Here is a 25,504-nt window from a genome sequence, read left to right as displayed (position 1 = left end):
TGAATCGCTTGACGCGCTGAATCAGGAACGCCGCTCTGTAATTCGCTGCCACGAAACCCGGGTAGAATATTTAAAATTTCAGGTCGTTGAGGCCAAGGCCAGTGAAGGTAGAATGAGAGAGAGGTGTTTCCGTCTAGCCAAACAAGTAGATGCCCAAGAGGAAAAGCTCCTGGGAGCCAGGGCAGCATATAAGATGGCCATGGAGGATAGATCTGAGAGCACCGACCACAGCGCTTGCCGCCGGGAGCTAGAGGACCTGAGAAAGGCCCTAGCGAAGGCAAACGGGTTGGTGTGTCTCATAAATCCACCAGCGAGTCAGCTGTTGCTAGCCAAGGAATCCAAAAGACCGATTCCACAAGAGGCAGTTGGGGTACCAACCCCCGAACCCTCTGCGCCTCCTGCCTATGAGGAGCCTTGGACTCCGGGACAGGAGGCGGAGACGGTAGAGGAAGAGAGCCCTGAGGTAGAGCAACCCCAGACAGTAGAGTCGGGGCCGGCGCCGATGTGTCCAACGAGACACCGGAGGCTCGGTCCAAATGAAGAAAATGGCGATGACGGACCCCTTGAGAGTCAGATCATAATGCCTCATAGCGCACGACAGCTAAGAGAGATGATAAGTCACATCCCAAAACTCTCCGAGTCAGGAGATCCCTCCGTGCATTTCAGGGACGTGGAGCAGACCGCAGCAGTCAATGACTGCGACGGGGTTGAACAGTCTAAAATGCTGCTGTTCTCCCTGGACAGTTCGCTCCTCCAGTGTCTCCCTGACGAGAGCAAGAGAGGGCACAGGGACTATGAGTTGCTACGGGAAGAGATTCTGGAGATCATGGGAGAGGGGGACGGAACCCCGTTCCTCCGTTTAGAAAAGACAGTGCAGCTAGAGGGAGAACCCCCACGGGTTTTCGCCGACAGGTTGTGGCCAGTGTATCGGCGCAGCTGCCCGGGCGGGCCGGCCCGGGCCGGGCTGGATGGCGAACAAAGGGCTCACTGGCTTCGGTGCCTGGTAGCAGGTTGCCTGCCAGTAGTGAAGGAACAGGCCAAAGCATGGTTTGACCCCACTAACGCCCGCTCCACGGAGGAAGTAGTACTAGATCAGCTCACGATCAGTTATAGAAACAACAAGGGCAAGAAAACGCCTGTTGTGAAAGGAAAGGTGCATGAGGTGAGACCCGCAGCCTCTGCTAAAAAGGAATGGCGTCAGGAGGGAAATCGCCATCCCCAAGCCAATAGCAGTTGTTACGGGTGTGGGAAGGAGGGTCATTGGCGCAAGGACTGTAGGAATCCTTGGAAGGATAAGAGGGAGAGAGCGTTCATCGCAGCCCAAGATCAAGCCCAAGCCCGAGTCGCCAACGGCCCGAGAGTTTACCCAACACCAGCACAACCACAAGTGCAGGCCGCTGCCCCAACACCAGTCCAGAACCCAACCGTAGCCTCTGCCCCGAATAAAGGGGGTGGTGCGGTTGTGGACCCCGCTGCGATCGAGTCAGTCTTGGAGACTATGCGGTCTCTGATGACCTGGCAGGGGAAGGTAGCGGTTGCTAACAGCCCTATCGCCCCCGAGACCCCAGCCGAAACACCTAAATGACTGATGCCCGCGCAGCCCGTCTACTTGTGTCCGCTCCGCTATGACGCTTGGAGAAGACCTGTGGTGGAGATGGAGGTGGAGAAACAAAGGGATAGTTACCTGTTGGATACGGGAGCTTCGTGTACCGTGATCCACACGGACAAACCTTTTGCCTCACCTCTGTCCGCCCAGGCTCCATATTTAGTAGCGGGTTTCACAGGTAGAGAACAGGCTGGCGCGTACTCCCTCCCGCTCTCCATTCAGTTGGGAGCGCTCCACACCACATGGACGTGCACCCTATTGAAGTGGAATGACGGGGGGGGAAAGGGTATCCTCGGGGCTGATTTCTTGGTGGAACACGGGATCCTCGTGGACCTGAGAAATCACTGTCTCTGGGGAGCCGAGGGCGGTTTAGGTAAGGTAGTCGTAATCCCGGGGAAGGAAGAAAAGGGGGCCCTGTGCACTATGAAGCCGTCAGGAGGTTACGACCTCGAGCTCATGGTAACAAACGTCCCAACGGACTTGCAGGCGCGTGTGTCAGAAAATCTGACCGCGTTCGCCACCCACAAGCACGACTGCGGGAGAGTCACTGGGTTCGAAGTCAGCGTAGACGGGGACCCCATGATCCGACCCCAAAAGCAGTATAATTTCCCCAAGGAGGCAGAACCCGACATGGAGACAGCAATATCTTCATTGGTACAGCAGGGCGTGTTGAGGACGATAGCCACCCACGTGAACTCCCCATTATGGCCGGTAAAGAAACCGGACAATTCGTGGAGAGCCACGGTGGACTACAGAGTCCTCAATAGTAATATCCCAGCCTGCGCGCCCACGGTAGCAGCAGTTGCAGACTTAATAGGGAGTATTCCAGCATCGGCGACCACATTCACGGTGCTGGACATCTCGAACGGTTTTTGGTCCATTCCGCTGCGGCGGGAGGACCAGTACAAGTTTGCCTTTACTTTCAAAGGGCAACAGTACACTTGGAACTGCTTACCACAGGGTTTTCACAACAGCCCCAGCATTTTCCATCAGTGCATGGCAGGGAGTTTGAAAGAGTTCAGCCAGCCCAACCAGATAGTGCAGTATGTGGACGACTTACTCCTGTTCACAGATACAAGGGAGCAGCACGGCCCACTGTTAGCCGAATTGTTGGAACTGTTAGAAAGGAAGGGTTTCAAAGTAAACCCAAAGAAAGCCCAGATCAGCCAGCAGGAAGTTAAATTCCTGGGTCTGGCCATCCGCGCTGGGGAAAGAGCCATAGATAAGGCCAGACGGGAATCTATACAAGATCTGCCGATTCCCAACACAGTAATGGGTGTAAGGTCCTTTTTGGGATTGACCGGGTACTGCAGAGATTTCATCGAGGACTATGCTGCCACAGCGGCCCCGCTACTTCGACTCTTACACAAGGGAGTCGAGTGGTCTTGGGACGAGGGGTGCCAGGCAGCATTCGAGAAGTTGAAAAGAGATCTGCAGACCGCGCCAGCCCTAGGGGCCATAGATGGGGGAGAGGAGTTCTTTCTGGAGGTAGCCGCTAGTGGGGACAGCCTGAGCGCAGTGCTGCTCCAAGAGCGGCACGGCAAGCTAAGACCAGTAGTTTATTCCTCCAGGGTGCTCACGGATGTGGAGAGGAGTTTCTCCAATTGCGGACAGCATCTCCTGGCCACGCATTGGGCTGTGAACAGATCAGTGATCTTCACAGGGACCTCTCCCATTACGCTCCTCACCCATCACACCCCCACGAAGATGCTTCTGGACGGGAGGATTAAGGATGGGACCGTAAGCAGCGCTCGGATTGCGCGCTGGACCCTCCTCCTTTCCCAGATGGATCTCAAAGTTAAAGGCCTCTGCGCGCCAAGGCTCGCAGCCAATATGGCATATCCCGGGACAGCCCATCAATGTTCCGTAGAAGGGGTATGGGAAGTTAACATAGGTTTACGGGCCGGGATACATCCCACAGGCCGCGAGATCTACGTAGACGGTTCTAGCACTGTAGCTGACAGCAAGCGTCTCACAGGGTGTGGAGTTTATGACCCTGCGGCAAACATTGCCCTGGCAATTAAGCTCCCCAGCACTATGAGCGCGCAGCAGGCTGAACTGTCCGCGGTGGCGTACGTGGTTACCCACCCCGAGATTTTCCCAACCCCATACACGATTTGCTCAGACAGCACGTTCACGTGCAATTCGTGTACAGAGTACCTCGCCATCTGGTCCCGACGCGGGTACACCTCCGCGGACGGGCGGCCTTTAACAGTTAAGCCCTTGCTGGAGACGATCCTAGCAGCTGTGGGGGAGAAAGGAGAGGTGTTCATCCATAAGGTGAAGGCTCACTCCACTACAGAACCCCGCAGTCAGGGCAACCAGCAGGCGGATGCGCTAGCCAGGGAGGGTGCCCGCAACGGCATTCTCTGGGACCCATACGAACCCGGACCCGTGGCGGCGATCCAAGGCAGGGAGGGAATTCCCGGGAACACAGGGGTGACACCGCCCCCAGACCTAAAGACCGTCCAAACCCTGGATCCCGCCCTAAAAGCAGACCTAAAAGCCATCACAGAGGGCAAACAGGTAGAAGGTCCGTACAGTATGGCAGCCCTCACAGTCAAAGAAGGTATGCTGTTCCGAGAGGAGCAGTGGGTTGTGCCGCAGCAGCACCGAAGGGAATTCCTGCAATTGGCCCACGAGGGTCCAGGAGCGGGACACCCCGGACCTGAGGTCACCTGGCAACGGGTGGAGCAGGCGGGATGGTGGCCGGGACTTCGGGACGATGTCCGCGAGTTCTGCGCAAGCTGTCTTGTGTGTGCTGCTAACAACCCAGACCCCCACAAAAGGAAGGTGCCCATGGGGCACATCAGGAGGGTAGAGGGACCATGGCAGTCGATTCAGGTCGACTACATAGGGCCCCTGCCCGCCGCCCAGGGAGGCTATAAGTACTGCCTTGTCCTGGTAGATGTGTTCACCAAATGGGTAGAAGCCTTCCCGTGCAGAACAGCTACGGCACTGGGTACTGCTAAGATCTTGATTCGGGAAGTGTTCTCACGGTGGTGACTCCCCCGTTTTGTAGAGTCCGACCAAGGGAGTCAGTTCACCGGTCAAGTAATGCAGAACGCCCTCATGCTCTTGGGCATTGAGGGAAAGTGGCACGTAGCATACAATCCCCAGTCATCCGGGATTGTTGAGCGTATGAATCGGACCCTCAAGGAAAAGCTGAGGAAAGAGACAATGGGCTCGCCCCAGAAATGGGCAGAGGTCCTGCCTTTAGTCCTCATGGGGATCCGAGCCAGCCAGTCCAAAAGCACAGGGTATTCCCCGCACGAGTTAATGACTGGAAGGATCATGCGAACACCCACCCATGTGCTAGCCCCGGTGCTCACTGAGGGCCAGCTCCGAGAGGTGAAACGGGACAAATTCGCCCAAACCCTCTTGGAGCGCCTGAGACAGATTTATGGACAGGCGGCTGGGAACATGGGAAGACAGCACCAGGGAAATAAACTGTTGTTGGAACCTCGGAAACAACAAGAGTGGGTAGTCGGAGACCAGGTCATGGTCCGAAACTACGCCAGGGTAGGGAGTTTTGAACCACTGTACATGGGGCCATACAGCATTGTAGACAAGGCCAGCCCCATGGTTTATGCAGTGAAGACGCCCCGACTAACCAAATGGTTTCACATCAACCAGTGTAAACTGTTTAAACCGGGTACACAAGGGCCACCAAAGGGGACCAGGTCTGAGAACAAAGTCCTCAGCCTGTAATAGAGTCACAGACCACACAGGCTGGAGCAGTAGCCTGCGTGAAGGGAGAGGCCATCCCATTGGAGTGGGAGGTCTCATCTTTTGAATGGGATTTAGGCAGGGGAGAGCCCGAACAGCTCAACCTCGCTTTAGACCCAATCACGGAGGAGGAAGAGTCAGAGGACGGCAGTCCCGCCCTCGACTCAAGCTTGGGGGAGGTAGGGAGTGGGGGCGGAGACTCGTTACCTGTAGGGACAGGTGAGGTGGAGTCAGAAGCCACAGATCCCGACCCCGGGGGGGGCGGAGCCTGAGGGAGGGGAGCTGGAGCCGGCAGCTGTGGAGGCACCACAGGCTGTAACGGTAACAGTCCCAACCCCCGGTCCATCGGCCCCGGGAGCCCAACCCAAAGCAGCCCCTCGTAGGTCGGCTCGAGCGCCCCAGCCCAGAAAATTTTGGCCAGATTCTCCCCATCCTTCCCAACCACGGTTTAAAGCAGCCCCAGGAAGACATGATCCCCGTTCAGCAGCGACAGGCTGCGGGGGATCAAAGCCAAAGATCAATGCAGCTCCACCGCAGGGTGTGGCACACGACAGACCTCACAGGGATTCGGAAAGCCGCCCCACGGAGGGCGGCGCTGTACATAAGTTAAGTTAGGTAATTATGGTCATAGTTTAAGGAATGTAAAGTATATGGTGTTAAGAGTACAATTTTGAGGTCTGCCCGGTATGTGTGTTTGTTAGGGAGCGGGGTCCAGGAACCCGCGCGTCCAATTAATTTAGGCCAGCACCTATCGGAAGCCCGGCTACATCATTTTGTTGGTTACAGAAACCTGGGATACGATGGAAAGGATTGCCGTCGCGTTCATGGCGATCGGGTGCGGGTGGGCCTACCGAGGCCGCACCAAGGACGTCATCATTTTCGGGTGCTCCGGGGACACGGCCCCCATCGCAACGGATGGGACGGGGGAGCGAGAGGTAGAGGAAACCGCCACCTACTTCCACCAAGGGAGATGGCCAGGTTGGCTGGGAACGAATTCTACGGAATATTCCAGCAATTTCGGTTTTGCCTACCAAGAGACTTCATTAACGTGCCCTCGAGTGAGGATTCTAGCGCCCAGAGTCAGCGTTACCGTGGGAAAGAGGATTTGTCTGGTGTGCAATGGGAACGTACCACCAAGGCGATGGTGGTGGCTACGAAAGCTGGGAAAGGACATGAGAAACTCTACGGTCGAGTGGGAGCGACTGGGTAATAATACCCATCGGACTATTACGGGAACTCACGGACAATTACGTGTGTGTTGGGACAAATGGTGGGAACCAGATGAGGGAATATATGTCTGTATGTGGGGTTCGAGACACGTATGCTCCAAGGGCGTGTCCATCTTCTTCCAGAGGCAGTGGCAGGATGAAGGGAAGGGGATGAGATGGGATGTTAGCACTCGAGCGTGCGGAGCCCCATACTCCCCTATTCCGGTGAACACCACTGAACTCATCACCCGCCCACGCAAGCCCCTGCCCACACTTCCGGTAGCACTAGCCCAGAAAGGAGGGTGCCCAACCACCACCAAGGGACCCGGGAACGGTTTAGTATTGGTACCCACCGGTCAGGTGCTGTACCAAGGGGTACACTACGCGGTGGCCTCAGTGATTTTAAATCTCACTGAGGTAAGATTGCTGGAGTGGTGTCCCAAAGAAACGAAACAATTATACCAGGTCCTGTTAACCCGTATGTTTAGACAATTTTACGAATTTGCCTTTGCCGACATCGACAGAGACAAATTATACACCACACCGCCAGAAGTTTTGGATCGAGTCGGGAGGCAAAGAAGGGGTACTGTAAATGACATATTCACTGCTTTTAATACCGGGACATCTGTTGTCAACGCTCTAGATAACGTGGAGCTGCAGACACAGATCAACGGTTTAAAAGCCCAGTTAAGGAACATATTGACAGACGAAAACAAAGTAGTGGGTTCTGAGTTGCATGAGGACCAGGCCATGACACTACACTTTAAGGACATAATTGCTGAGCTGGAGAAACACGCGAGAACGGTAAATGCACTCATTAAGGAGGATCGGAATGCGTCCGATCAAGCTGCGCAAAACGAGGCCTGTGTGCTGTACGGGGCGTGGTTATTGGGCGAGGGCCGCAGTAACCTTGAGGATTTAAAACAGGGTTTGGTCCCGTCCTGGATCAGCAACAAGCACTTGCAAGCGCTCCACCCTTTTGAGAATGCATTAAGCCCGTGCCAGCTCAGGCTAGCCGCAGAAGCATACCCAGTTCCAGTGGACTGCGGACATTCGAATCACACTATTATGGGAATAGTAGTAAGAATGCCGGTGTTGGGTCCCGCAGCAAAGCCCGCCCCGGTATACAGAGTAGAGAACATTGGAGTCAGTCAGGGGGGCGCACACATTCGTTACGCAGTGGTCCCGCCTTACGTCATCAGATGGGAGCGTACGATGACAGGCACCGACCTCTCGGGATGTCGGAGCCGGGGAGCACACATCATCCTGTGTCCCCAGCACTTGAATGCCTTTTTGAAACCACAGTGCGGGTTCAGAACCGCTAGCGCGAAGCCGGTGAATTGCACCATGGAGGCAATGGCAGAGGACCATGTGCCCCCACAGGTAGCATATATCGGGGGTGGGACATACTGCGTCACCACTGCAGCGCCTCAGTACCGATATGGACAACACGAGTGGTGTTCGGTCGGTGATAGCAGTTTCTGTTTCAAACCCAGGGCCGAGGTTCAAGTGGCACAACAACGAATTGTTCCCATTCCTGCGCCCTCCACCGTACACATCACTATCAAAGAGAATTTCACAGACTTACAACGATTTGTCGCGCATTTTGGTTATGTCATTCCCCCTCTTCCCGAACACCTCACCAAGATTTTAAAAGCCGTTATAATTTCGCAGAAACATTTCTACACACTGGAGCAGAAGACTTTAGAGATAGGAAAAGACATATTGGACATAACCATCCCACTATGGTGGGACTTGTTCACCAACATAGAAATCCCAGCCTGGATTAGAATAGCATCCCATATCCTAGTAGGATGTCAGGTTTTAATTGTGATATTTTTGCTCTTCGTGCATTGTAAGAGAGGCAAACGCCTCCAGAGGCACGAGAACGCGGGCGAATGGAAAGAACGCTATGTGCGAATGGGGGAAGAAGACACCCCACTTTAAGCTGCTAGTAGAAGATTAAGAGTCCATCCATTTTAAGATTTTTTTTTGGTTTTTGTTTCTCTTTTGAACATCCGTGTTTTCTTTTGCGTTTGGTTTGGGTTATAAGGAATTAAGTATTGTTATGTTATTAGTCGTTATTAAGTTTTGATTAATAAAAGGTGTATGCAGATGGCGCAAAAGGGTATCAACCCCTGCCCATCTGACAGGTGAAGGTGTTATAGTTTAAGATTTGCTGTCTATGATTCCAAATGTGCATGAGGTAATTTTCATTTTCTCCGGAAATGGGAACTGCATGTGTCGTGAGGGGCATAGATAGTCAAGTGCCAGGAATGTTTGGATGTGGGGAATCAGGGAAAATTTGCTCATCAAGGATTGATACTTTAAGCAAGCTATCAGTATCACAGGGGGGCCTGTAAGATTCGAAAATTTTCAGCAAAAATCACGCAAGAAAACTGGATAAAATAAGACTGTTTATTGACCAAAGTAAGCTTGCACAGAAAAACCTTTGATAAAAGGGCATACAAAATGGCCGCCAGGCCCCGTGATCAGTTTCTGAACCAGTTTATTTCTGTTACTGCAAGCTAGACAGGCTTGTGGATTGAAGACAGTAAACCCGCGAAAGCCAGTATCTGGGAACCGAAACTCAGAGCAACAGCATACATATTCAATGGATTATAAGTACAGGATGGGGCCCATCAAGGTATGGGCGGACAATGTAAAAACACTTATACCCATTTATTGTACAAAGGAAAAACCGTTTAGCAGCCATCAAGGAAAATGTCCGGACCGATCAATATGCGAACCGAGCCACGGTGACAATGCAAAGGACATTAACAGACATTATCTGCCAGGAAGGCCAGTTCAAGTTATCACCGGCTCCGTTACAAGACAAAGCGCCCCTGCAGAGATCTCTGCCCGCCAAAATTAATACAAAGACAGGACTATGATTTGGCGGGAGATAAGACTGTCCCAAAAGAGTATAACTATGGATTGAAAGTCCATCTAAGTTACTTCTTCACTGCTACGGCTTCTTGTTGGGCGACTTCAGGCTTCCATTTCTTCAAGAACTTTCTTCTACGAGGAACGAACGAAGGGCGGACGGTGCCCGGATCGGCGCCTCTTCCACTTCGGCAGATCGATGAAAACGTTTTCGTCTTTTTAAAGACGGACGGTTTCGGAAAAAGGACAACGTGGCCGGTGTTCAGCCAAACAAGGCTCGGCCACGACGAGAAGACGACAAGGGTGGCCCGGGTACTGGGGTCGGGAGATCATCGACGACCCAGGCCGACGGAGAAGAAACCCTCTGGAGAACCGGCGATCGATGCCACAAGATTCTCCCATGTGCATAACCTGCATCTAGATCTACTCCACGAACAAAAATCCACGACAGGCCTAGTGGATCTCAACCTTGACGAGCGCTCATCGAGGCTGGGTCTACCCCACCGCCTCGAGGGAGGAGAGAATATCGACTGCGCCAGAAGCTTCCAATCCACGTGACGACGGGAAGCGGTGCCAAAAAGGCTGCGAACCCCTTTTCGCGATTTCGAGAGTGGTGAGCATGATCCCAAGTTCCCCAGGTCGAAACTTAGTTTAGGTATAGGGGAGGGAGTTAAGGGAAATCGTAATGTGTTTCCCCTTTTACGATGTGCCGTGTGTTCCCCATTTCCATAGAGTCAAGTTCATAAATTTGTGCATGATTGTAGTTACTTTAATCTGTGCCTATGACATGTATTTTGTAAAGCTTCAAACTGTTCAAAAATAAAAGCATCCATTTCGTGCTATTCAGCCTGGTCTATTGAGTCCTCTTCTCTGCACTACTGTTCTCTGCATCTAAGTCCAAGGTCTAGAACCGTAGAGGGGGGTGGGTCGAACCACTCAAGGGTAATTCTTGCACGAAGTCTGGCAGGGGGCCAGAACGGGCAAGAGAGCAGGAAAAAAAACCCTACATCACTGAGCAGCTGCAGGGCATTCTGGAGGGGGAGGGTGAACAGCCAGTGGTCGTGGTCCACATTGGTACCAACGACATAGGTAAAAAGAGGGATGAGGTCCTGCATCAAGAATTTAGGGAGCTAGGTAACAGATTAAAGAGCAGGACCTCAAAGGTTGTAATCTCTGGATTACTCCCAGTGCCACGTGCTAGTGAGTATAAGAATGGGAGGATAGAGCAGATGAATGCGTGGCTAAAGAGTTGGTGTAGGGGGGAGGGTTTTACTTTCCTGGATCACTGGGCCTGCTTCTGGGAAAGGTGGGACTTGTACAAGTCGGACGGGTTGCTCCTGAACCAGAGCGGGACAAATATCCTTGCAGGGAGGTTTGCTAGCACTGTTGGGGGGGGTTTAAACTAACTTGGCAGGGGGATGGGATACAGAGGGGAGCTGAAATAGGGGGGGATGTGCTGCCAATTATAGAGAAAAAAACAAGTCAGCTTGGTAGACAGGGCAAATATATAAGGGCAAGGCTGGATGGCATCTATTTTAATGCAAGGAGTCTTGCAAATAAGGTGGATGAACTGAAGGTGTTGATAAACACATGGGAGTATGATATTGTTGCTATCACGGAGACATGGTTGAGGGAAGGGCAAGATTGGCAGCTCAATATTCCGGGGTACAGAATCTTCAGGCGAGACAGAGGGGGAGGTATAAGAGGAGGGGGTGTCGCAATATTAATTAAGGAGTCAATTACTGCAGTAAGGAGGGATGATATATTAGCAGGGTCCTCTAATGAGGCCATATGGGTGGAGCTTAAAAACAAAAAGGGGGCAAGCACTTTGCTGGGAGTGTACTATAGGCCTCCAAACAGTCAGGGGGAGATAGAGGAACAGATATGTAGGCAAATCTCAGAGAAATGTGCAAATAATAGGGTAATAATAATGGGGGATTTCAACTTCCCCAATATTAACTGGGATAGTCAGAGTGTGAAAGGCTCAGAGGGTGTAGAATTCTTAAAGTGCATCCAGGAGAGCTTTTTGAGCCAGCATGTAGAAAGTCCTACAAGAGAGGGGGCGGTACTGGATCTAATTCTAGGGAATGTGGCCGGCCAAGTGGAAAAAGTGCTAGTAGGTGAGCACTTTGGTGATAGTGACCATAATATGGTAAGATTTAAGGTGGTCATGGAAAAGGACAGGGATGGGCCGGAAATAAAGGTTCTAAATTGGGGGAAGGCCGATTTTAATAGGATAAGGCAGGATCTGGCCAAAATGGACTGGGATCAGCTACTTGTAGGAAAATCCGCATCGGAGCAATGGGAGGCTTTCAGAAGGGAGATTGAGATCATACAATGGCAACATGTTCCCATAAAGGTCAAGGGTGGTTCCAAAAACCACAGGGAACCTTGGATGTCAGGGGATATACGAGAATGGATTAGGAAAAAAAGGAGGGCTTTTGGTAGATACAAAAGGCTAAAGATGGAGGAAGCCCTAGAGGAGTACAAAAAGTGCAGGGGGATACTTAAAAAAGAAATTAGGAGATCAAGGAGGGGCCATGAAATAACACTGGCGAGCAAAATAAAGGAAAATCCGAAGATGTTTTATAAGTATATTAAGGGTAAGAGGATAACTAGGGAAAAAATAGGGCCCATTAGGGACAAAAGTGGCAACCTGTGTGTGGAGCCGGAAGATGTAGGAGGGGTTCTAAATGAATTTTTTGCATCTGTTTTCACTATGGAGAAGGACGATGTAGACATAGAAATAGGGCGGGGGGACTGTGATATGCTCGAACATATTAACATCGAGAGGGAGGAGGTATTGGCGGTTTTAGCTGGCCTAAAAATGGATAAATCCCCAGGCCCGGACGAAATGTATCCCAGGCTGCTGTGTGAGGCAAAGGAGGAGATTGCGGGGGCTCTAACACATATATTCAGGACCTCTCTGGCCACAGGGGATGTGCCAGAGGACTGGAGAACCGCTAATGTAGTACCATTATTCAAGAAGGGTAGTAGGGAAAAACCGGGGAACTACAGGCCAGTGAGCCTAACATCAGTGGTAGGAAAATTATTGGAAAAAATCCTGAGGGACAAAATTTGCCTCCACTTGGAGAGGCAAGGATTAATCAGGGATAGTCAACATGGCTTTGTCAAGGGAAGATCATGTCTGACTAATTTGATTGAATTTTTTGAGGGGGTGACTAGGTGTGTGGATGAGGGTAACGCAGTGGATGTGGTATACATGGATTTCAGTAAGGCCTTCGATAAAGTCCCGCACAGGAGACTGGTCAAGAAGGTAAGAGCCCATGGAATCCAGGGTGCCTTGGCACATTGGATACAAAACTGGCTTAGTGGCAGAAGGCAGAGGGTGATGGTCGAAGGTTGTTTTTGTGACTGGAAGCCTGTGGCCAGTGGGGTACCACAGGGATCGGTGCTGGGTCCCTTGCTGTTTGTGGTCTACATTAATGACTTGGATATGAATGTAAAGGGTATGATCAGTAAGTTTATGGATGATACAAAAATTGATAGGGTGGTAAATAGCGAGGAGGGTAGCCTCAGTCTGCAGGATGATATAGATGGGTTGGTCAGATGGGCGGAACAGTGGCAAATGGAATTTAACCCGGAAAAGTGCGAGGTGATGCACTTTGGGGGGACTAACAAGGCAAAGGAATACACAATGAATGGAAAGACCCTAGGCAAGACGGAGGGTCAGAGGGATCTGGGTGTGCAAGTACACAGATCCCTGAAGGCGGCGGAACAGGTGGATAAGGTGGTAAAAAAAGGCAGATGGGATACTTGCCTTCATTAGCCGAGGCATTGAATATAAGAGCAAGGAGGTTATGATGGAGCTGTATAAAACACTGGTTAGGCCACAGCTGGAATACTGTGTGCAGTTCTGGTCGCCACACTACAGGAAGGATGTGATCGCGTTAGAGAGGGTGCAGAGGAGGTTCACCAGGATGTTACCAGGGCTGGAGCGCTTCGGCTATGAAGAGAGACTGGGCAGATTGGGTTTGTTTTCCTTGGAGCAGAGGAGGCTGAGGGCGGACATGATTGAGGTGTACAAAATTATGAGGGGCATAGATAGGATGGATGCTGAGGAGCTTTTTCCCTTAGTAAAGGGGTCAATAACTAGGGGGCATAGATTCAAGGTAAAGGGCGGGAGGTTTAGAGGGGATTTGAGAAAGGATTTTTTCACCCAGAGGGTGGTTGGAGTCTGGAACTCACTGCCTGAAAGGGTTGTGGAGGCAGAAACCCTCACAACATTTAAGAAGCATTTGGATGTGCACTTGAAATGCCATAGCATACAAGGCTACGGGCCAAATGCTGGAATATGGGATTAGATTAGGCAGAGCTTGATGGCCGGCGCGGACACGATGGGCCGAAGGGCCTCTATCCGTGCTGTATTACTCTATGACTCTATGACCTGCCCCTCTTGTACAGCGTGTTTATCAACATTGAGAAGCACCGTGTGCAGGCACCTGCCCCTCTTATACAGCGTGTTTATCAACATTGAGAAGCACTGTGTGCAGGCACCTGCCCCTCTTATACAGCGTGTTTATCAACATTGAGAAGCACTGTGTGCAGGTACCTGCCCCTCTTGTACAGTGTGTTTATCAACATTGAGAAGTACTGTGTGCAGGTATCTGCCCCTCTTGTACAGTGTGTTTATCAACATTGAGAAGCACTGTGTGCAGGTATCTGCCCCTCTTATACAGCGTGTTTATCAACATTGAGAAGCACTGTGTGCAGGCACCTGCCCCTCTTATACAGCGTGTTTATCAACATTGAGAAGCACTGTGTGCAGGTACCTGCCCCTCTTGTACAGTGTGTTTATCAACATTGAGAAGCACTGTGTGCAGGTATCTGCCCCTCTTATACAGCGTGTTTATCAATATTGAGAAGCACTGTGTGCAGGCACCTGCCCCTCTTATACAGCGTGTTTATCAACATTGAGAAGCACTGTGTGCAGGTACCTGCCCCTCTTGTACAGTGTGTTTATCAACATTGAGAAGTACTGTGTGCAGTTATCTGCCCCTCTTGTACAGTGTGTTTATCAACATTGAGAAGCACTGTGTGCAGGTACCTGCCCCTCTTGTAAAGTGTGTTCATAAACATTGAGAAGTATTGTGTGCAGGTATCGGCCCCTCTTGTACAGTGTGTTCATAAACATTGAGAAGTACTGTGTGCAGGTACCCGCCCCTCTTGTACAGCGTGTTCATCAACATTCTACTGAAAACTGTAGCTCCATGTTCGACCGGTGTTTTCCTGACCTATTGTCAAAGTGATGATTTAATTGCCTTTGCCCCCTTGTTTAATATTTAATGGCCTGGAATTTACGGTGGGTAGTAACAGTGAATGAACAGCGTTCATTGTTATTGCCCCTTTGAAACTGACCGCAACTTCAGGATGTAGAGCATGTGCGTCCTAATGCGGAAATCCTGAAGTTGCAGTCAGTAAATCACTGCTCCGACACTGGCTGCACTGTGAGCTCCTCCCCACACCCCATCACCAGCAATTACTGTAATCAGGGAAATCAGTGAAACTGATGAAAACTTGGGCTTTTCCACCGTAATATCGCTGTTAAATACCCCATTAAAAGTTAGACCTTGTTGGATTAGGTGTAACTATTGACTGCTAAACAAACATTATGGCCCTGAAAAACTAATTTTAATTTTGCGGAGTGTCAAATGTGATTAACAAATACAATTATTAAGAAACATTTTTAAAAAATGTTTAAGTTAGCTCATCTTTATTTCAGGTTTACCATTTCCCCATGTGAAAGCCCCAATCTTTGTTTTGCTCTCTATAACATTTCTAAAAAGTCAGAATAAAAGCAGCTTCTTCATTTCCTGGTTCCCGGTCTGTGAGAATTCTGCATTGTGATTGGCTGCTTAGGCAGCGACACTGATCTCAATTGCCCGTTGAAAAAAGCAAACTTCTCGCCACAGAGATCACAAAATCTTTGTGGGCAGCTTTCTTCGGGGCCAGTGGCAAGCGCCTTTTCTTCGCCGCTGACTGCAAATTCTAGGCCAATGTCTTAACCTCCCACTGTGTGGGCTTCCTGTTCCATGCTGTTACTGACGATCGGCTAATGAAGATGTGATGGGACGAGTATCTCTCACACCTTGCTGCCAGCACTCTGATGTAATTTTAGGGTGGTTTTAATGAGACGCTCTCTCCTGCAACACACACCCATGAGTGGACATCGATTTCAAACCAGAAACTGCCACCCGCTGGTTTCCTGCCTCTGCAGAGAGCTGGTGCCCTTTAGGATGGGCACAGTTTTCTCTCTTCTCTCTTAGGCAGTCCCTCGGAACCGAGGATGACTTGTTTCCGCATTAAAAATGAGTTCTCAGGTGACTGATGAGTCCAATGCGGGACCTACAATCTCTGTCACAGGTGAGGCAAACGGTGGTTGAAGGGACGGGTGTGTGGGGGCTTGGGTTGACGTGAGCTCCTTCTGCTGTTTGCGCTTGCGCTTGGCTTCCACTTGCTCCCAACGAAGAGACTCGAGGTGTTCGGCACCTTCCCGGATGCTTCTCCTCCACTTTGTGCGGTCTTGGGCCAGGGATTCCCAGGTGTCTGTGGGGATGTTGTACTTTTTCAAGGAGGCTTTGAGGGTGTCCTTGAAGCATTTCCTCTGCCCACCTGGGGCTCTCTTGCCATGTCGGAGCTCCGAGTAGAGCGCTTGTTTTGGGAGTCTCGTATCGGGCATGCAGACGATGTGACCCATCCATCGGAGCTAATCGAAAGTGGTCAAAGCTTCGATGCTGGGGATGTTGGCCTGAGCGCGAACACTGATGTTGGTGCGCCTATCCTGCCAATGGATTTGCAGGATCTTGTGGAGGCAGCATTGCTGGTACCTCTCCAGTGCTTTGAGGTGCCTGCTGTACATGGTCCATGTCTCTGAGGGCACAGTTCTAGATCAATGCCCACTGCATCTTATTTCTTTCTAAGCCACCCTGGGAGAGGGTAATATTTGCAGACCACACTTCAACTCTGCTCAGACTGTAAGTTAACTAGCTGAACCTAGTTACAGACCTGAAACCACTAGTATACATACAGAATAGTGCAAGATTTTGCATACTGGCAGCAGCAAATGGCCTGATCTTTTAAGAATGGACTTGAGTAGTAGTGGATGCAGTGAGGGTCACTTTCCCCAACAGTGCTGTGACACACTCCAACAATTACCTTTGCTTCTGTTTCACACGGCACCACTCTGGTTCTCACACCTCTGTGGTTCACTCTCTCTCTCTGTCCGTGGTGCCTTTTGTCTTTGAAAGGCCAGCAATGCCCAGCAAACTCCATGGGGGACATAAAGTAATGCAGACTGATACTACAGACTCGATCGTATAATAGTTCCTCCGATAGACCCTTTCTCCAGGTTGAATGCTTGACAAGGGCTAGATTTTCAACTAACCCCTGGGGCATAGAGCTGTCATTGTGGATCGGTGCCCATCATAGAAAGTGCCCGACTTTCAGTCCTATTGCTTGTAATGGAAATGAAGATCAGGAGGTCTCTATAACAGGCAGCCACTCTGCAGTGGGCTTTACACCCCAGCAGTGTGTTACCAGCCAACCTCTCTAACTTTAATAGATGGCTTTCACCACTAATGTGAATGGAGTGCTCGGCCCACCTCTTGCTTCCTCTCTCACTCTGTCTTGGGACAGAAAGGGGGACATTTGTACATCCCACAGATTGGCTGCAAAGTGAGTGAGAAAGGAGGAGAAAGAAAGGGAGTAAAAGGCAAAGAAAAAGAGAAAAGGAAAAAGGTTGAGAGGGGGAGGAAGGGGGAGGCAGAGAGGAAGAAAGTGAAAGGAAAGAATAAAAATGAGAACAGGAAAGAAAGGAAAAGAAAAACAAGAGGAAGGGAGAGTTAATGGGGAAAGAGAAACAGGAGAGAGGGGAGAGAGATAAAAGAGAGAAAGGGGAGAGGACGGAAAGAAAGGGAAAAGAGTAAAGAGAATTAAATAGAGGGGAGGAGAGAAGAGGCAGGAATTGGAAAAGAAAAGGTAAAGAGAGAAGGAAGAACAGAGAAAGGGAGCGGGGAGAGAGAGAGGCAATGAGAGCTGAGCTATCTGTTGCTTGGCCGTCCTCTGCCGCCTCTGTCAGGAGTGTAGCTGTGCCCTGGGGTGGGAGGTGTGATATGATAGCTGTAACCTCACACCAGGTAAGGCGTTGTCCAATTCTGGCAGCTCGACATACATCTTTAATCAGGACCTCCCCTTTCCGGTAAATGACCTGCTTTATTTCCAATGATGACGTGACTCAGACGGCAGGGGAAATACAGAACGCATTTCCTTAAAAGTGTCTTGCATCAGATCCCCGCGTCATTGCTGAGAACTCTTCCTGCTCGGTGATTTCCCGGCCCTCCGCTCAGCTCCGAGTGATCTTCTTGCAGACCCATTGACCCAGAGCCTTGGCCGAGCTTGGAGCTAGTGCGAGATGTTGAGGAGTCTGTTGAGAGCGAGGAGCCTGCTCCCAGCCCGAGTCACTGGTAGATCTCCCGCCGATGTCCTCAGTCGGGTCTCCTGGCAGAAGCCAAGCCCTGGGCGATCGCTGTGTACCAGAGTGAACCAGGACGGGGTGGTGAAAGGAACAGACTCCGCTTTGCCGACTGGCGCTCCTGACGGGGGTAATGATCGTCCATCCACTCAGTTGCTGTTAAATTGCTGCTGCTTTTTCTGCTGGGACTCTATCGCGGGTGTGCCTCCAACGCCTTTCCTTTACTAGGCCCATCTCTTCCAGTTCTGTTTTATTTACCTGCAGGAGCATAGGAACAGGAGGAGGCCATTCAATGAGATCATCACTGATCTGTGACCTAACTCTATATACCCGCCTTTAGCCCCTATCCCTCAATACCTTTGGTTAACAGAAAGCTATCAATCTCAGATTTAAAATGAACAATAATCTAGCATCAATTGCCGTTTGCGGAAGAGAGTTCCAAACTTCTACTACCCTTTGTGTGTAGAAGAGTTTCCTAATTTCACTCCTGAAAGGTCCGGCTCTAATTTTTAGACTATATCCCCTAGTACATAGATACTGGATATCCTAGAGCCGCCACTCCCCCCCTCCTCCCCCACCCACAATGTTAAAAGAAGCAGTGAAAAGGATCAATTAACAAAACATTTGATAATTGACAAAAGAGCTAGGGGTTTGATGTGGTCAACCTTTTCTTTACACAGCAAGTTATGATCTGGAATGCGTTGTCTCAAAGGGCGGTGGAAGCAGATTCAGTAGTAACTTTCAAAAGGGTATTGGATAAATACTTGAAAATGAGAAGTTTACAGGGCTATGGGGAAAGAGTGGGGGAGTGGGACTAACTGGGTAGCTCTTCCAAAGAGCCGACACAGACACGATGGACCGAATGGCCTCCTCCTGTGCTGTATCATTCTGTGAGCATTGTATTCAACAGGGTTTGTCTCGTGAGTGATCTGATCTGGCAGAGGAAATGTAATTTTCTTTTATTGTTTTCTTAAATCTGTGCTGCATTAAGGACGTTAATGGTACACAACAGGCTGGGCTGGACTTTAGTATTTTGGTGAAATTGCTGTTTCTGGCCTCGAAAGAATGTGTTTGTTTGTCAGTCAAACAGCCTTTAGTCTCCATCTCTGAAAATAATTAATAAATAAAAGTGCTCAAATAAAATGGAAAATAAAACACCTGGCTGGGGGGGGGGGGTGGGAATTGGGTTGCTTTGCACCTCCTGCAAAGCCCCAGGAGCCCGGGCACGGTGCCGCTAATGCCTCCTGCAAAATTCAGCGTGAGGTTCGCAGCGGCGGTAGCCGGAAATGCCCCGCGGCGCTGTGCCTCCAGTGATGACGTCATCGCCGTGTGCAGCAACCCCGCTCGCACCCCGGCCGCAAACCTCAGTCGCGCCCCCTGACCTACCGCCGGACGTTAGTCTGACAAGGTCAGGGTGGTGTTTCTGTGGCCGCGGCGGCTCTAATTAAAGGGCAGGTAAAAGGCTGCCTGCCAGCCCCTGCCTCCTTTCCGTTCCTCCTGCGGGGTGCCGGCCACGATCGGTCAGCCCGGCACTCGGGCTGTTTTCTCAGCACCCCGCTCCCCAGTGCGCGCTGCGCTAGGCTCCTCCCATAGAAGGTTACTGAATAACGATTAGGAGCAGGAGCCCAGACTGATTTCCTCCCCTGGCCCTGGAGGCACTGTAGCCGGTTGTAGTGCAGCCACTGCCACAGTGTAAGCACAGACCGAGGATCGGATCTGGAGCCTCCCTGATGTGACTGGCTCACTGACACAGGGTAGTGCATTCACCACCAAGCCACTGAGGCGATTGGTTGTAAATCCTGGTTAGTTTCAGGAAGGGACAGGGGCTGAAATCCAGCCAGTCGGGTCTGCTCCATTTAGCCATGTCAGCTGGGCAACCTATTGGGCCAAAACAGGAAGGCTTTGCTGTCGGCTGAAGGTATCAGTGGTGCCGAGTGTGGGTCAGAGGACTCGAGCCATGCTAGTAAAGCCTGGTCTCTGACCCACGCTCGCATCTAGTGAGGCTCAGCACCCAGAATGGAATTCACAGTCTTATGCACATAGGAACAACAATGAACAGGAGAAGTCCCTCTGCTCCATCCAACCTGTCCCACATAATTGTTATACCTTGTGTATCACAAGAGATACACTCCCCACCCCACCCTAAACCCTACTGAGTCAATTACTGCACCATGAACCTCTTGGAGGTACTGCCAAGCTAGCGTGGTTGATATTATGAGAACTTGTACAAATAAAGTGTGTAGTTATAGCACACCTGTAACATTCAGCTTAAATCCAGAGTTTCAACCTTGCCCTGAATGTGCCCGGAAACACTAGAAAACATTAATAAAACTGCATATACCCAACCCACCTTCCCTAGAACTAACTTATAACCCCTCCCTTTCCCCATCTCCCTCTACCCCTTTCCCTCCTCTCCCTATCTATTTTCCCCTTTCCTCCCTTTCTCTCCCTATCTCCCCCACTTCCCCTTTCCCCCTTTCCCTCTTTTCCCCCTCTCCATTATAAAGAAAAATATTCTAGCCGGGGTGGTGCGGTTCCCCCGATAGGGAAGCGCCGATAATACAGTGCTAGGGAACTATTCACGGGGACACCCGGAAGTCTGCCAATTTCCCAGATAGCCAGTCCACTCCTGTTTATTGCCCTGACTTAGAACTTAGTTTATGTTCTCTCCAGTTGCGCACTCTCCTTTTGTGACTACAACATTTATTTTGACTGTTCAAAACAAGTTTATTATAAATAGAAAAAAATACTAAACTGTTGGCAATACAGTAAAACCTCAGCTTAACAGTGACTGTACAAGTGAGACTCCGAAAGCTATTGGATATGAGGCAGGCCCTATACCCAGCAATCTGCCCCTCCTGCCTCTCTCCGCGCGGCTGTAATTGCAGTCTGTTACAAACAAGTTATAAATTACCAAGCAGTTATTGCGCAGAAAGAGTAGGTGAAATGTCCGGGTCTTAAATGACTGAACTGCAATTAAACTTTGCTGATTGAAGCAGGATGACAGTTGCAAAAGCAGAATTAAGCTGAGGGATGGGCAGCGGTGAATATATTTCAACATCCTCCAAGCTGAGATGGTTGCCTCATCTATTCAATAGAAAATGTCTGACACATTAGATAACACATTATGGCCTAGAAATTCAGTGGGCTTTGCACCCAGTTAAGGCCCAAAGAGGGCCTCTGCGCCAGTAGAGGAGGTTGCGCTGATATTGAGCTTGGCGGTAATGGCGGCGGTAGCCGGTAGCGCTGCGCCGGCACCGATGACGTCATCGGTGTGCGCAGTGCCCCGTTTCCGCCCCGATGCCGGCCCGACCCCCATATTCAGTTGCCGCCGCCTCCTCCGTGGCGGCCGCTACTAACATCCGGAGACCAGGGCCTTACTGCAGCCTTAGTGGGGCGCATAAAGGTGGAGGTGCGGCCGGCCGCTTTTTCGGCGGCCGCCTGCCCGCACCTCCTTCCCCGGCCTCCTCCACCACCCCCCCCCCCCCGCGGCATTGCCGGCTGCTTTCCGCGAGCCCGGCACTTCTCCGTGGTGCTGGGCTCATTTGCCGGCACAATCCAGCGGTGATCTCCCCGTTGCAGGCGCCTCCACCTTAAGAGAAGGAGGAGGCCTGCAGTACCGCAGCCTGCCGCTCCGCATCGGGTGGCGCAGCGGCACCTAGAGCGCTGAAATTCAGTTTCAGCGCCCCAAGCGGGGGCGGGCACACCCTGGAACAGCGCCCGGTTCCGACTTGGGACACAAAAACTGAATATCTCACGGGCGCAACTGGCTCCGCGCGCAGCGCTAACTTTTGGGCGCAAGCCAGCTGGCGGGCCCAAACTGAATTTCTAGGCCTATATGACTCACACAGACTATGTGCAAGCATCTTAATCTCCCATTGAATCAGCTAAATTATTGCCTGTTTACTGTCGGTATCATAGAATCATAAAATCATAGAAATTTACAGCACGGAAGGAGGCCATTCGGCCCATCGTGTCTGTGCTGGCCGACAAAGAGCTAACCAGCCTAATCCCACTTTCCAGCTCTTGGTCCGTAGCCTTGTAGGTTACAGCACTTCAAGTGCATATCCAAGTACTTTTTAAATGTGATGAGGGTCTCTGCCTCTACCACCCTTTCAGGCAGTGAGTTCCAGACCCCCGCAACCCTCTGGGTGAAGAAATTTCCCCTCAAATCCCCTCTAAACCTTCCCCCAATTACTTTAAATCTATGCCCCCTACGTTTGGAAGCTGAAAGTTAATGTACAATGTACCACTGGCAGGAGGGTCGGTAACCAGAGGACACAGGTTTAAAATAATTAGCAAAAAGCCAGAGGGGAGATGAGGAGAATTTATTTTACACAGCGAGTTGTTGTGATCTGGAACGCAATGCTTGAAAGGGTGCTGGAAGCAGAGTCAATAATAATTTTCAAAAGGGACTTGGATCTCTACTTAAAAAGAAACATTTGCAGAGTATGAGGAAAGAGCAGGGGTGTGGGACTAATTGGACAGCTCTTTCAAAGAGCCAGCACAGGCACGATAGACCGAATGGCCTCCTCCTGCGCTCATTGATTTTATGATTCTATAAGAGAAAAATATAACAATTTTTAGAAAGACATCTCTTCATTGAGATAAATATTATTGTAATTGATTATTTGATCTCCTAAATGTCTTTGTCACCTCCAGGCTCCAGTATTCCAATGCTCTCTTGGCCGACCTCCCATCTTCCACCCTCCATAAACTGGGGAAGATTGGTCCTTCCATCTCTCAGCCTTTTCTTGAGCTGCATGACCAGGAAGTCTGATCTGCTCAACTCCCCTGTGGCTTCCTTTGATATCCGGCCAACATAGTTTTCTGAGTTCAGAATCACAGATCGTGCGTTGAAACCCAGTGCCTGTCCGGGAACCCAGGACAATACTCACTGGTCCCAGGAGCTCCACGGATCGGTGCGGCCCATGGGGGGTGTGGTGTGGGGGGGGGTCGCTCTGACTGCCTGCCTCTCTTCCTGGGTCTTGTCCGTGCCCTGGAGAGGTAGCCTTGGAGAGGGAGCATGCGGTGCCCACAGGTACTCTTTGGGCCTTCCGTAACCGGTGGGCTCCGCAGGGCGTAGAGTGTCCTGTAGACATCAGAAATGCCATTCTAATTTAATTAATAAGCTTACTTTGTGTTGCTTTATTTTAAGCATATTAGTTTTATTTGGACCACTTGTTCTTTATTGTATTAGTGGAGCCTTAAAGGGGGCCCTTGTGATGCTGATTTTTCAGGTGACACTGGGGCAACTCAGTTGAAATTGATAGATTTCTATTAACCAAAGGTATTAAGGGGATATGGGCCAAAGGCGGGTATATGGAGTTAGGTCGCAGATCAGCCATGATCTCATTGAATGGCGGAACAGGCTTGAGGGGCTGAATGACCTCCTCCTGCTCCTATGTTCAGTGATTGGTCCAATCAACAAAGGCTCAGAAGCTTCAGCCCCACTGGCTGTACTTTGGGTCAAATTTTGAGAGTTGGTGGGGATGAACTCAGAGACACAGTGCCGCAGGGTCCTACTACCCCTCCTGTAACTCGGACCTGTGTTCTTGTCTTAACTTACATAAGGAAAGAATCTTTCTTAACTCACATAAGGTTATTGCAAACTATACTGGGAGAAATTAATTGTATTATGCACAGTTGTTCAGTCTAACTTTAGTTATAACAGCACTTATATTTCTTAAAGCTTATTCTGCGTACAAACTTCAAGGTCGAATACCTTCAACATACGACAAAAAGGTTCTGTTGTGGTCTGGACGCTTCAAAAGGGAGCAGGATATTCCAGAAATGGTTTCGTAAGTAAACTTTTCAGTAAACCGCCAGCTCTGTACATCGAATTATTTTAGACATTCTTATTGGTTATCTACCTGTTTACACCAAAATGGTCATGTTCCCAAAAAAATGCAAGGAGAGTAAGAGATTCCGAGTTTGGCTCTTGGGAATATGTTTGATTTTTAGGATCGACGCAGCTGTTTTTTGGCGGAATGGAGTCTTGGCCTTGCCTTCTGTGTTGGGATAGCTGAGTTTTGATTAATCCTCAATCTGATCCTCCTCTCGCTGTGTGTTATTGCTGTGAACTCAGATCTCCCCAGAGCACTGTTCACTGCCATTAGCCACCATTCTTTACTGCAATTTGATTGAAAACTGTGTGAGAATGCAGGGAGAATTTAAAACCTACAAGTTTTGTGCTTGATGGGTCTAGAAAAATAAATAAATCCTAACACTGGTAACAAGACAGTGGATAAGTTATTGAAGCCCAAGCAGGTATTCCAGTAGATTCACTTCTGGTTTGGCAGAATTATTTTGAAAGTACATTTTTTAATAATCAATTGTAGACGAATGCTATGGATAAACAATGTTTGTTTTTGTTTCAACTGAACATGCCTCTGCTCTTAAACCATGAAACTAGTTTCTGACAGAGTTAAACAGGGAAACCACTTGAAGTCCATCACTTAACAGGAATGTACCAGAGACTTGGATCTGTCCTTCACTTAAATGGGGTCATTCGACAGTGCACCTCCAGTGGGGAGCAGTACCCATTGTCAATGCATCTTGGGAAATTGTGGATGGAGAGACCCATGATTTCAGGATGAGCTGCCTTGGAGCCCTGGATTGTGGGATCACTCCAGCTTATCCAGCAGTTTAAGCCAACGAGACTGCTCAAATATTGGCATGCATCTCCGACTACAAGCTGATCTAGATTATATTCACCCTGGAATCGCTGAAGTGGGCGAGATTTAGGAGAGCGGGTGTGCGGTGGCTGCAGGCTGACTGTAAAATTCGGACAGCAGGCCTCGTGTTCATTTTCTGCTGGGCCACCATTTCACCATCTGCTTCAGGTTGTGAGCTTGGGCCTGCTTTGTGCCCTAGCCTAGTCCAGGCCCCCCGAATTAATGCTACAATATTTAAATGTGAACACTAGAATCAATTGTGCGATTATTGTGGTGGGTTGGCTTTTTGTTTTCTTTGCATGGCCATTTTGAAGGCGGTCGGATGTGATCAATCGGCCTCTCTCGTCGGAGTAGCTCCGGTGGAATGTATCTAACTATATATATAAAAACAGTATGTCTCTCTGTCTGTCTGTCTCTCTGTCTGTCCGGCTATACAACCAAAAGTTATAGAGCGTACCTACACATATGTTATATCAAAAGAAAGCTCATCATTAGGGGACTCTTGTAGGCATATTTACTTTTTGGTCGGACAAAAATTGTGCCGACGGTATCCAAAAAACGTTCAAAATTCCGCTCATTATCCGCTCATTAGCATCGAGTGACGTGAAGGTTGACCAATCGTACAGTTGAGCGACCTGATGGTCGACCAATCGCTGCGTCGCAGGGGCGGGTTCATAGTGTGTGCGGGCGGGCCATCCTAGAGTGGAGTGACAGGACGATTGACCAATCCTACACTTCAGTGACCTGACGGTTGACCAATCGGTGCGTGTGTGGGCGGGCCTTATCATTCTGAAATGAGGTGAGTGGCCGCCATCTTGATTCCAAACTCTTCATTTCTTTTTCCCACTTTCTGCGTGTTTCTTTTCAAATGTACATTTCCAGCAAAAAAAAGTTGCTTTTAAAACAC

At 50.1% G+C, this 25,504-nt stretch overlaps 1 protein-coding gene across 1 annotated transcript; it reads left to right on the top strand.

The window, feature by feature from the left end:
* Positions 1–17,665: 17,665 nt before the first annotated feature.
* On the top strand, positions 17,666–23,741 carry LOC147082719 (protein FAM162B-like). The gene is made up of 2 exons (XM_085980356.1): positions 17,666–18,050; positions 23,613–23,741. The coding sequence occupies exons 1-2, from the start codon at positions 17,861–17,863 to the stop codon at positions 23,723–23,725; spliced, it is 303 nt and encodes a 100-aa protein (XP_085836482.1). The 5' UTR covers positions 17,666–17,860; the 3' UTR covers positions 23,726–23,741.
* Positions 23,742–25,504: the final 1,763 nt, after the last annotated feature.

The sequence above is a fragment of the Somniosus microcephalus genome, unplaced genomic scaffold (assembly GCF_052327205.1).
Source record: "Somniosus microcephalus isolate GS21.2 unplaced genomic scaffold, FLI_Smic_1.0 scaffold132, whole genome shotgun sequence".
Lineage (NCBI taxonomy): Eukaryota > Metazoa > Chordata > Chondrichthyes > Squaliformes > Somniosidae > Somniosus > Somniosus microcephalus.
Note: the sequence above shows the minus strand (reverse complement) of the source record. Positions and strands in the feature narration are given on the sequence as shown.